The following is a 12,763-nucleotide window of genomic DNA, read 5'->3' as shown; positions in this document are numbered from 1 at the left end:
CAGTAAAAAGGAATCCACCACACACTATAAAACCATAATAGCAAAGCAGAGCAATGCCTTCTTGCGTGGGCAGGAATCAATGCTGACACCAACAGGACCCTGTGGGACCATGCTGGGACACCTGACACAGCCTGGAGGCAGACCAAGGGCCAGCAGAGCAATTCACCTAACCCACTCCAGGGCAACTGGGGAGATCCACTCCCTAGAGCACTGCTCCTGACAGTCCCCAGTCCTGCTTCAAAGGCACTCCCAGGTCAGTATCCCTGTTCCCTTTCCCCCTTTTCCAGCAATTCTGCTAGGAGAGTCCCAGTTAACCCATGGCAGAAGCTGAAGGAGCTGTTCAGGAACACCTACCATCCTCATCAGTGCGCACGAGCACGGGGATGCTCTCCGGTCCTGGCCCCACATCCGTGTGAGCCCTTACCCACACCTTGTACTCGGTCCATTTCTCCAGGTCCTTGATCTCCCAGCTGGAATGCTCCCGTCCAATGCCATCCACCACATGCTTGGTGTTGTCATCTCCTTCCACTGCCTGGTAGGCAATGGAGTACTGGGTGATGACCCCATTGCGGCTCTGGGCAGGCGGTGGTACCCAACTTACCCGGATGGTGGTGGAGCTGGTGCTTACACACTCGACTTCTTGGGGTGGGGCGGAGGGGGCTGGGGATAAATAAATGAAGTGGGGAGATGAAGGGAAATGAGTGGAAGGACAAACCAAAACGCAAAGGGAACTTTTACCCAGCCAACGGAGCACTGAACACACACATGGACAGCTGCCTGCCTTCCACACAGACCATCAAAGGGGCAATTTGTATTTGAAGGCCAGATGAACAGCATGGAGACAGAAACGCTGTTCTGCATCAGAGAACACGTCTTTCCAAAGCAGTTCCGGACGCTCACTTTACTAAACACAACACATGGCAGCAAGGGAAGGGGTGTGCGTGTGGAGTGTGAGAGAGAGAGAGACTAGCAGGGAGAAGAAAGATGCCTTTAGTGAAGATCTGAAGCAGATGGAAACCAGAAGAGGTAGGAAGCTGCAGAAGGCAAGAGTGGCAGAAGGGAAGATCACACACCAGATTGTAGGAAGGCTTGTGAAAACTCTCCTAGACAAGCGGACAAAACAAAAGAGGGTAAGGAAAGCAGGTGACTGAGGTTGGCTGCAGCTTGTCCTGGTGGGGTTTGAAATCATGACCATCAGCTGAAAGCAGCACCCTAAAACAAGTGGGAACAGGCGATAATGTGGTTGTGTTACTTTGCATGTGTCCCTGGAATCTGGGACTGACTGCCAAACTGGTTACCTGCCTCAGCAGCTTCCTAGACTATGGAATTGTGCAGCAGAAGGCAAGCAAGTCTTATCTCCTCCCAGGCAAAAAAGCACCTGCAGTTTGCATTAACTTCTAAGCCCCAGCTAACTGGCCACAGGGGGAAAAATGGGATCCAGGCAGTGGATGCTTCTCATTGGGATGAGAAGCAGTCTCTCTGTACAGCGCACAGGGGAAGAGCAGTGAAACAAATGTGGGGGAGGGAAGAAAGGGATTGGGAAAGGAGAGACAGCCTGGACAAAGTAAAACACCTCAAGGACACCAGCCTGGTCCGTTCCCTTCTCCAGCCTTGCAGAACTGCTGTCTGGTTGCAACAGGGACCCTGCAGTGTGGCAGCCCTCTTACAGCAGCAGCAGCCCCCTCTCATTTGGCCTCACTGCTGAGTGAGTACAAGGTATCCTGCTTTGCCATGGCAGGTGAAAGGCAGCTTCCATTCTTCACTACACCCAGAAATCTAGAAAATGACTGAAAAAAGACTGGTGCCCTTCCCCATGCTGCAGTCCTTCAAGCCATCAGTGCATCAGAGCCACCTGCCCAGGGTGAAGGGACAAGCCTGCCTGCTCACCGCCTGCACAAAGGTGAACACAACCCACATCACTCCAGATGGCAGCAAGGACCTTGGGTAATTAGAAGACTCTACAATTTGTGCCTTGGCTTTGCTGTGCACAGGTTGGCAGCGGCAAAAGATTTGGGAAAGCTGAGGACAGCAGGACTTCCCAATGCCACTGGTAACCTCTGCTTGCTGGGAACAAGGCCCACGTGCTTGCAGAAGCAGTTGCAGGCATGTAACTCTTGGTGCCCACTCCTGTGCTCAGAGAGCAGGGCCCATCCCTGATGCACGGGCTGGGATGCCTGGAGAGATGAAAGATGGAGGAGAGTAGGTAGCGACAGAGCTGGAAGAGGTGATGCCTGAGCAATCAGGCAGCTTCTACGGGAGCTACAATGGAGGAAAGAGAAGTCAAAGCAATGCGTGGAAGTAAACAGTTGCCTACGTGGGGGAGGCAGAGCAGGATCAGCCCTGCCATCTGGTATACTGAAAGGGAGCAGGGGTAAAAAGTGAATCCTCACACTCGTTTGGTTAATCAGCAGAAAAGTGGCAGGGAAGAGAGTAGGAAGATACAGCAACAAAGCAACACCTACAAAGAATTCATGGAGGAAATAAGGTAGACACAGGGCCTGGTGGCATCCATCACACAGGACAAGTGAGACATAAGGAGCTTGGCAAGCCTTTCCTTTGCCACTGTCTGCAGACAGGCCCATCACAGCAGAGACTTGCTCTGACTGGGCCTCCACAGCTTCCCTTGGGATACAGCAGTGAGCTCCTTCTCCAAAGGCAGCTTTGGCTGGCAGCGTGGGCAAGTCAAACGTTGGCCGTTGACTGGGTAAAAGTCACACACATGATATGCAAGGCAAAAAACTCAGAATAACATTTAAAGAAAGCAAAATAAAACTTGGTAACATGAACAGGATCAACTTAAAATGCACAAGGAGTCAAAGTATCCCTCCTGGGACCAGCAAAGAGCAGACTGGGTGGCCAGCATGCACCCACACATGCAGATGTACCCACACACGCGCTGTGCAAACCTCTGCTGCCTCCAGGCTACTCACACCAGCCTCCCCCGATGGCCCACAGCAGCCCTGTGCACCCACCCAGCCCACCTACTCCTCAGGCTAGGGAAAAGGCAGCTTCAAGACCCACCTTCGTGTTTCAAGGGAGAACAGCACATTAATGTTGAGGCCTGATGGGCACAGGGAGCTGATGCTTCTGTCTTGCATCATCCTGCTTGCCTGAGGCACTGCAAACTCCAGGAAAACTCCCCCGTGCTCCTGAGGCCCTCAAAACAGCACTACTTGTGCTTTTTGCAGGGTGCCCAGCAACCAAGTGAGTAGCTTAGCGGGAAAGACAGCCCAGATGACAGCTGTCTTCTCAGGAGATGAGGTCTCAGCTGTGCGAGCAAAGGGGTACTACATCCCTCTGGCCTTCCCAGACAAGCATCCCCACCACTCTGGAGCAGGGGTGCCAGAAGACAAGCAATACCAACACCCTTTTCCACCCCATTAGTGACTCATTAGTGATGATGGGCCTCCTACCTTACCCTTGACTGGTTTCTCAGGGCCAGGAATAGAGCCTGAAGACAGGATCTTGGGAAAGCAGGAGTCTGACTGCTCCTGCAGTTTGTGTTGTCCCACCTGAACATGTCAGTCTCCAGGACCTAGCAGACTTTCTCAGGGCAACCAGATGGAAAAATGCAGGAAGGAGACCAGTGTGAAGCTGGGAGCTATATCCTTTCTAGATTAATAAGTTCTAAGGCCACAGGGGACCAATCCAACCATCTGACACAAGGAGCTGCTAAGTGCAGATGAAAGAACTTCTGCCTGGAAGTTGTGCACCGTGCACACTTCTGCTGAGCTAAAGCAGAGCTTTCTGAAAGATCTACTTGACTTTGAGCCTCCCAGTACCCAAGGATCCACTCTGCCTTGGACTGTTCAGCCAGTGGTTTGTCACCCTCACTGAATAGCTCTTTTCAACCAAGACCCAGGTCACTCCTTGGATCAGTCTAAAAACTCTTAGGTCTTTCAATGTGAGGAGGGTTTCACTGGTCAAACCAAGGTACTCCTGTGGCTAAAAGCCAAATCTCTTCCAAGCTATGCACATTTCTCTTATTAAAGAGATGCCAGAACCAGTCACCTACAGCTCCACTGGCCACTGAAGTGACAACCTTAAAACCAAACTGGTGTGAGATCCCCTGCAAGCAGACAACACATGGAGTAGGTCATGGGAAGAAGATGTCTGCCTTGATGAGTCCATGAAGCAAACGTTTCTCTTACTTGGACTGTTGTGAACCTCTGAAGGACTCATTTATGCACGGAGCTGTCTCTGATTAAGTGTTTTCAAGGATAAGAGTATCCACTGATGGAATTAATTTACATGGCAGGAGAGTTGCTTCAACCTTTGCCTATCAATACAAAAGCTATCTGAAACAGGTATACGAATCCTCATATTCAGAGTTAGTTTTCAACGTTCAAATATTTATAACTGCATGATCTGGAACCTTTCTCTGTTTTCATACCTGTCTATCGTGCAGCTCTAGGACACCATTAGTTCACTTAACGAGGTGGAGGAATGCCTGGGACTGGTATGCTAATGAAGCTGAGTTTTCCTCAAAGAGAAGGTCATTCTAAAAGTGAGCAGAGCTGCTCTTCCCTGCCTGAGCTCCCTTTCTAATGGCCATCTCAGGCTCCCGGCTGCTGCGCACGCTGCTGCCCTCCCTGCAGGGAAGGCTGGCTGCCTGTGCCAACTGCTCACCCCACATAGCTACTAAATCCCAGACAGACGGTGCTAACGGAAGTGTCTTTTTTCCCCTCCTTTTAATGCTCTTTGCATAATGGCAAGCCCAAAAATCGTTAGTGAAAACGAGCTTATCGCAGGGCCCTTTGATAGCCCTAATCTGCTTATGCGCAGCACTTTGAGCTGCCAATCAGAGCAATGCAAACTCCCGCTCTGTGATCACACGGGGCAGAGCCAGGATGAAAGTGATATTGCCTGGGTCACCTCATTATCGAGCCTCTCTATTAACTCAGCTGCAGCTTGTTCTGGTTTCCCCCAGCACTGCAGTCCCAGAAGCAGCAGCCTCACTTGTTCACACAGCCCCAGCAAACAGCCACTTTTCCAAACTGACTCCCCCAGCTGCCTGACAGCCACAGGCACATCTGGCCTCAGAGGATTCCTCACCTTGCCATCAATTCTATGGACCAGGGGTGCACTCCTATGTAAGCAAGGTAGCTGGAATGGGGAGTGAAGGGGTGAAAATCCAATGGTTTGGAGACAGTCACATTTAGAGCCAAACACCCATATGCTGCCTGTCCAGACAGCTTGTGTGCATGGGAGTAAATTCATAGAGATGCACAAACCCACTCAAATCAATCTCTCCAAAGCAATTTCCCACCCTGTTTCACTCCTCCATCAGTTTTTATGAATCTACCCCTAGGGCAAGACAGCATGATCAAAGGGACACGAAGGAAGAACTTACCACTTGGGTGCACCCACTCTGCCAAAGAGCCCTGATCCAAAACCCCAGGTGGCTTTCCCCAATCACACCCTTTAGCAAACCGCACGCCAGCATCCCTGCAGGCCCACAGGGGCAGAGGCACTGAGATACTCCGTGCCCAGGCAATGGAAACTGGACTGCTTTTGCTTTGTCTTCAGCAGTGTTGGGTGGCAGACACTTACTGGATTGGGCAGTTCTGGCTTCGATCGTGGGGGTGTAAACTCCTACCCCCAGCTCTGAGCGGGCACCCAGACGGAACTTATACAGTGTGTCTGGTTTGAGACCTTCCACGGCATACGAGGAGGTTGGGTCAAACTCCACCTTTTGCTGAAAAAAAAAAAAAGGGGGGGAAACAGATTATTTGGTGTAGTTGGAGAATACAGAAAAGCTGGTGCCCAGCTTCCAGTGCCAAGGGAACAGGCAGCCCCATCACCCATTCTGGCACCACAAAAAGTCACAGCCATGCTGCCAAGCCTGCTTGCAGTCCTGCAAGACTCCAAGGCATGGAGCTTTCTAGGTGGCACACCAGGACTCTGCTGAGAAGCAGAATTCTCCAACAGTCAGGTTACACTGCCTGGTGTCCAGACTGCACTTACTGGCCTGACAACTTTGTGGGAATGCTGGGTCTAGCTGTACACTTCAGGCAATGGGTACAGGACACACCGGTGTGTTTTCTCCCAACAGTGTCCTGCCTGTGAAACAGAGTAAAGCCCTTGTCCTAGGCTTTCCAGGCATCTCTAGCTGGGATCTCTAACGCACCTGAACAGAGCTGGTAAAGGATTTGTTTTGCTGACACTTCACCTGAAGGGCACTTACTTCTGGCAGCTCTCATGGCACTATAATAACAGAAGGAGAGGACCATGGGACACTGTGACGCTGTCATGGTACAATTTTTGCTGTGCTGCCTTGAAGCCAGCACTACTTTTGATACATTTAGAACTGGACTTCCTTTAGGGACCTGCAGTAAATATGGAAGGGCTCTCTCTAGACCACCTTCAATCTGCTTCTTACGTGTAACCAGTCCTGGGGCTGGAGACACATATTGGAAGCCATTTCAGACTTGCCTAAAGTCCGACTCTTTACAGGCACCAGCAGTAAGCATGCCTCAGGGATGCTCTCATGGCTTTCTGGAACCCTTCCAGTCCCAAACCAGTCACTAGCTACTTTGCTGGCATCAATAAGTACTGCTGAGGTCACTTACACAGAAACCAGAGATTGCCATGATCCTACCACACAGCACTGAGGCACAAGAAACACAAAGAAACAATCCTGTTACTGCTCAAGCAGCCATCCTTCCCAAGCTGACGAATTGTGATGTCCAGCCCCAGGTGCTGCCAGGCAGGATCCTCACCTGGGTGCCATCCTCCCCTTCCCAGTACAGCAGCTCATATTTGGTGATGCGTTCCTGAGAGGCGGGCAGCCACGTCAACAGGATGCGGGTGTCAGACTCTGCTTCTGCCTGGAAGTCAGCTGGCTGGGCGGGAACTGGGGAACAAACACACGTGGTTAGTGCCAGGAGAGGGGAGAGGAGTCGCATGGCTTTGCAGAGTCAGCGTTTCACCTTGTAAAAGGTTTCTTCGAGAACCTCTCTTCTTCCCTCTCCCCTGTACTGTGCTCTTGGAACAACTCAGACCACGAGCAAGCACCTCTGGGTGCCAGGCAGGTGCCTGTGGGAATCGCGCTCACTTTCAGCCCCTGACTGCATCCCAGATCCTTCCTTCCGCGCATGCATTCAGACCCCACAAGGGCCAAGCAGTTACACAGGTGCCGACATCCACATGCAGGACCTTGTGTCATATTTTTAGCCACTGCATCCCAGACAAAACAGCAGGCTGTTACTTGTACAGAGACTGATACCAACTGCCCAGGACAACCCGACAGCTTAAATCTGATGGCTGTGAGGTGGGGATGCCCCACAGCCACTCTGACACGCAATCATTTGAGCACCAAGTGCAGTCGTGATGCCTGGTGCAGACCAGACGCACAGCTGAGGCGCACACACCGGGGAGGACACGGAGCCTCCCTCCATACGTACCCCCTTGCTGTGTTTTGACCTGGATGATGTCCGAGGGGGGTCCGTCGCCCACCGACGTGAAGGCCAGGACGCGGATGCTGTAGGTGGTGCCCGTGATGAGGCTGCCCACGGTGGTGAGGTGGCTGTCGTCCGTGTTGTGCTTCTGCCACATGCTCAGCGGCAGGTGCGGGTCGGTGGTGTAGTACACGCGGTACCCTCGGATCTGCCCGTTCGGCTCCTCCGGCTGCTCCCACTGGACCAGCATGGTGCTGGCACTCAGCATCCGTGCCTGGACTTTGAGGGGAGGACTTGAAGGAGCTTGCTCTCCTGTCCGGGCCTCGACCAGTTCACTGGGGGGACCCCTGCCAATGTTATTGACTGCGATGACCCGGAACTCATACTCAGAGAAGGGGCTGAGCCCACCTATGCTATAGCGGGTTGTTGCCACACCATCCACCTCCTGGAACTGACCCTCCAAGGATTTGGCCTTGTACTGGATGACATAATATGAAATGGGGTCGGAGTTGCCTGAATCCCAGGTGAGGGTCACGCTGGTGGCTGTTGTTTCAGTCACTGATGGCTCTGTTGGAGGTTTTGGCAGTGCTGCAATTGGAAGTCAGAGAGGTGTGATTTAAATAATTCAGTCAGCTCAAATCCTGCAATGTGCATGGGGATAAAAATGGAGCTGCCACCTCCCATTAACATTCTTCTTTAAAAGGCAGAAATCATTTCATACTCTAGAACATGCATTTTTATATTACCATATATTGCTTGAAGTGGTTCTTAATGGAAGGATAAACAGAGCAATCATGTTATTAGATGTGCTTGACGCACTTACCAGCAGCAGGCTAAATAAAGGTAATTCAACAGGGATGCAGGAATGTTTCTGTCATGGGGGTTCAGCTGGCAGTGGGAAGGTGCTGGCTGGGCTGGGCTGGCCCCAGAAGCCAGGTGTACAGCTGGCTGTAAAGCAGCCAGAGCACTAAAGTAAAGTAATCAGAGCACTAAAGGTAATCTAGAATTATGCTCCTGCTTCTAGAGAGACAGTATCTTAGGCCATAGGGAGTTCATGGAGTGCTGTTAGATGGGTTGATGGGAGAATGCTTTGTAAGTATTATAGTACATGCAGGAGAGATACAGCCAGAGAAATTACCAACTTTCATATCCACTATTTCACTGGATGGTGTGTCAAACTGCAACCAGACAATAAACTGTTATACAAGAACTCTGTGACACCAACATCTCTGAAGTGTTAATGAAAACACAACTACTGCAAGCATTTCCAGATTTGCCATTTTACCAAAAGAACAAAGAAAGCGAATGAGTGCATGTGAGAGAGATTTGCAGAGTACACAAATACTTTAAGGCAATGACTGAATTAAAGTCTACAGTAAGTTTAAACCTCCCACAAACCACTCTAAAGTCATTAGTGACTTGTAACACAGCTGTGCTTGACAAGGAACTAGGAAAAATGCTCAACCCAAATTAAGATCCTCAAGTACTTTATTCTTTGGCAAAGTCCTCAAGTTTCTAGTTTCCACATGGTTCAGCTGAGGAAGGGAGGCTCTCTAATAGAGGGCATGGCTGCTCTGAGGGCCAGAGAGGATGCCTTTTCCAAGCCTACTGCCACATGAACACTGAGGAAATCAGCAAGGGCTGAACTGGCATGAGAGGGAAGGGCATACGACCCACAAGCAGACACCACACCACCACCCGTGGAGGACTCAGGAGGGCAAACCCATCCTGCACAATATTATGGCCTGAAGCAACACATTTCCTACAGCATCCAAGAATCCGCCAGCCTCCCTAAGGCTTTCAAGGACAGATGACACTACTCCAGCCTTTCCTTTGAAGACCCACAAGGTTGACTCTCACCAGTTTTTGGGTGTACAGCTTCCATGTGAGGAAGGGGCAGATCTAGTACTTTCAACACGCTTAGTGCAATCAGTTCTGTGTCATCTTGCTTCTCCCATCTGCCCCGCGAGTGGTCTGTGTGCCAGCAAGTACAGGAGAAGCACCACTGGGTGAAGGAGTTTGGGACAGAGCCAGTGAGATACCTGGAGTGAGGGTGCCAAAAAGGCAGACAGGGAAACAAGGAGGAAAGTAAAGGGCTAAATTTGCTGAGCAGACTTCTCCCTGCCCTGGGGCAGCAGTGGGCATTGCATCAGCCGATGAGGCAGAGTCATCCCGGGTGCAAGGAGGTAAATGCTGGGAAACATCAGTGCAATGGTGCAGTTCCCACCTCTTCCCTTCACACCCAAACCACCTCTCCATCATACCCCTTCCTTCTGTACTCTCCTGGGTATCTACTATAACCAAGGCAATTCCTGTGCTCTGTACAAAACAGAGGCTGGAAAAGGTACTGATTAGCAGGTGTTGTGAGTAAAGGGAGCAGTGTGCAACTAAGGTTAAAAACATCCTCTGACTAGGAAAGAGAATTTGCTGCTATCTCCAGGTCAGAGAGGGCTAACAATTCTGTGATTTGTTCCAGCAGGAACTCTGTGCTAAAGCTGGCCATAGTGCAGGAGGGTGCCTGCAAGAACAGACAGACTCAAGAGACGACGTATCTCTGGAAATCTGAGCTACAAATCAACTGCAAGGAGAGGAGGAAAGGGATAAATGTGGACCTGCTAGGCCCCCAGATGGGAAATGCAGGACACCTTCAGCCTCCTGTTAGGGAGCTGAGTGGGCTGCCCTATGGTCAGTAATCAGCAACAGCATCCTCTCTGGGGCAAAGCTACCAGTGAAATGCTGGAAGGAAGCATGCCTTAAGGACAGTAACACAGGAAAGAGAAAGGGAAAGAGCCACAGTAGTAAGAAAAAAAGCTGGCAGATGAATATGCAACAATTTTCAAATGAACACATACAGCTCCTCCCTGCAGGGGGGGAGGATGCTCATTCTGTTGAGCTCCATGGACATTTCACATTGCTGGGACTGACCTTGTCCTACTCTTAGTGCAAGAGGATGTCTCTGTGCAAACAACCCTCTGACTGCAGACATCCACAGACCCTGCCCCAGGACAGTCCACAGCCTGCCGCTGTGCTGAGCTGATCCTGCTGATGCATGGAACAAGACAGACATCGCTGGGATAAACACAGACTCAGAGAGGTTCCCTTGTGGCTTAACAGGGACCCAGCCTGACACAAGCTCATCTCCCATCACGCCACTTGCAGGGAGAGGGAAAATGACCCTCAGAGCAAGTCCCGTACTGTGAGCAGCAAAAACCAAAGTTGTGGGTGGAAGGTAGAAAAGTTGCAAGGTGGAAAAGTCACAGAAGACTGCAGTCAGTTGGCTGCAGCCAAAAACGCTTTGGCAAAGGGCTACCGTGTTGAAATCAAAGTAGGTGCACCACAAGGAATAATTCCTTACCTTTGACAGTGATCTGGGCTGTGGCTTCGATCATGCCAAGGGAGGAGATGGCCACGCAGGTGTAGTTGGCAGACTGCATGATGTTAGTCAGCTCCAGGACATTCCTACCGACAGGCATCTCATCTTCTTTGGTCAGCTCCTCCACACCAGCCATCCACTTCACGTAGGGCATGGGAGCACCTACTGCCACACACGTGAGGTTCACGCTCCCCCCAGGCATCACCTCGTGGTTGCTCGGAGGGATAGAGAATCGAGGAGCAACACGCCGCACTGAAACAAGGAGGACACAGCTAGTAGGGTCACAGAACCAGCAGAGAGCACTCAGTTGCACTCTGGGGGTACATGAGAGGGGTTCAACCTTCTTGCCTGTCTACCTCCCAGGGCAGATAAAATGAAGTGCAAAAGCTGTTCGCTACTTTGCCAAATTGCACACACTTTGCTCTCCTTCCTTTGCCACTGGCATCTTATTAGAAGAACTCATTAAGGGATGGCTCAATCCATTCCCTCCAAACATGGCCTTTTGAAATCATATTACTAACATGAAACATTCCTTCATTTAAATTACATCCCTCTAATTAGAGAGCATGTAAAATACCAGTCACACACTCTCTCTGTGCAAGGCCCACTGAAGCTCTGCAAAATGGAATTACCTGTTCAATTTATTAGCTCTAGAGTAAAGCAGCCCATCCCCTAAACCTCATAGGGTTTGGGCAGGGGCAGCAGAAAGGGTTTCTTTTTTGAATTAGCACACGTGTGCTGCTAAATAAAATATAATTCCTTTCAAAATGTAATTCAGGTTCTACCTTGGCTCACAAAAAATAGTCACCAGAGCTGCATGACATTGTCAGGGCCTGAAGAGATCACCTTGCTGGGCAGGAGAGAACTAATCCTGACAGATGTGAGATCATATACATTTTGACAGAAGAGAGCTGGGCTGGCAGAACCCTTCCCACCTTTGTGGCAGCTCTTCGGGAGATGTATTCCTCCTTATTGCATTGCACAGCTTCTCTTCATATCAATCCCTTGCTGGGTATTTCATTCAAGACTTATTTGTAAGCAACTCTCAGCTACAATAAACCTCTAAAGCTGCCTGCCATATGCATTCCCGTCAGGAAAATGACACTGAGAAATGAGGCCCCTTCTTCAGGGTTAGTGTTATGGGCCTATTTAAGCAAGGGTAGAGAAACAACTGTGCTCGGTAAATCTTTGTCTCCTCTGGGCGAGCTCATTTTAGTCTGTAGTTAAAAAAGGAAACTGCTTGAACGTGTCTCGCCCAGCAGCCCCGCTCTCCTCCAGCCTCCTCCCCCAGAACGGCGGCCCCGGGCAGCGGCCGGGTTCACGACTGACCGGCTCCCGAGGAGCCTCTCCCTGCCAATTATGCTCTTCCATCAGCGTACCGGGCTGGCAGAGCAGCAAAACCCCCACAGCACTGGGGGCAGGTGGAAATCGGGCAGGAGCCCGAGCAGTGCCAGCTCACAACATGCCACAGGCACAGCCGGCCCCCCGGGCGAGGGGGGTCTGGGGAGTCACAGCTCTGCCGGCCTGGCTGCTGCCACCACGGCATCTCCGCGGACAGTAAAGCTGCTGGCACCCCCCTGAGCTGCAGAGGTGTCAGCTCCGCTTGCCAAGCTGACTCTCCCCAAATCAAATTTCACTAGTGCTCTCTTTGATGATTCATCCCCAAACCATCAGGCTTGCAGAAATAGACTGAACACAGAAGCCCCCACACTAGCATGTACAACAGAGCTAAGACTTTGTGATAAATTAGACAATACTGTCAACATCGTGTGTGTACTACACATTCTCTCAGTGACAAAACAGGGCTCATTAGCTCCTTACCAGCCAGGGTAAGGATAACTTCCTTTGCCTTTTTTTTTTTTCTCGAATGTCTAAATCCAAAGTCTTGCTGTATGCTTCTTTTAATCAATTATTAAATCTCCAATCAATACCTACATGAGCAATCACCAGTGAGGTGTTACCTGACTGATGGGGCAGCACTCCCCAAATG

At 50.7% G+C, this 12,763-nt stretch overlaps 1 protein-coding gene across 20 annotated transcripts in view; it reads right to left on the bottom strand.

Annotated features, from left to right (window-relative positions):
• PTPRF (protein tyrosine phosphatase receptor type F) overlaps positions 1-12,763 on the bottom strand; it is a 376,345-nt gene that overhangs the window by 63,098 nt on the left and 300,484 nt on the right. For 14 of the 20 annotated variants that reach the window (XM_032697223.1, XM_032697222.1, XM_032697230.1 and 11 more), the window contains 5 exons: positions 10,756-11,025; positions 7,407-7,988; positions 6,723-6,856; positions 5,554-5,698; positions 355-660 (listed from right to left, as the gene is read on the bottom strand). In XM_032697223.1, coding sequence (XP_032553114.1) covers positions 355-660; positions 5,554-5,698; positions 6,723-6,856; positions 7,407-7,988; positions 10,756-11,025 — 1,437 coding nt within the window. The remainder of the gene's footprint in view (positions 1-354; positions 661-5,553; positions 5,699-6,722; positions 6,857-7,406; positions 7,989-10,755; positions 11,026-12,763) is intronic. The other 6 variants (XM_032697236.1, XM_032697239.1, XM_032697240.1 and 3 more) reach the window with 1 other exon arrangement.

Source organism: Chiroxiphia lanceolata, chromosome 9 (assembly GCF_009829145.1).
Source record: "Chiroxiphia lanceolata isolate bChiLan1 chromosome 9, bChiLan1.pri, whole genome shotgun sequence".
Taxonomy (NCBI): Eukaryota; Metazoa; Chordata; class Aves; order Passeriformes; family Pipridae; genus Chiroxiphia; species Chiroxiphia lanceolata.
Note: the sequence above shows the minus strand (reverse complement) of the source record. Positions and strands in the feature narration are given on the sequence as shown.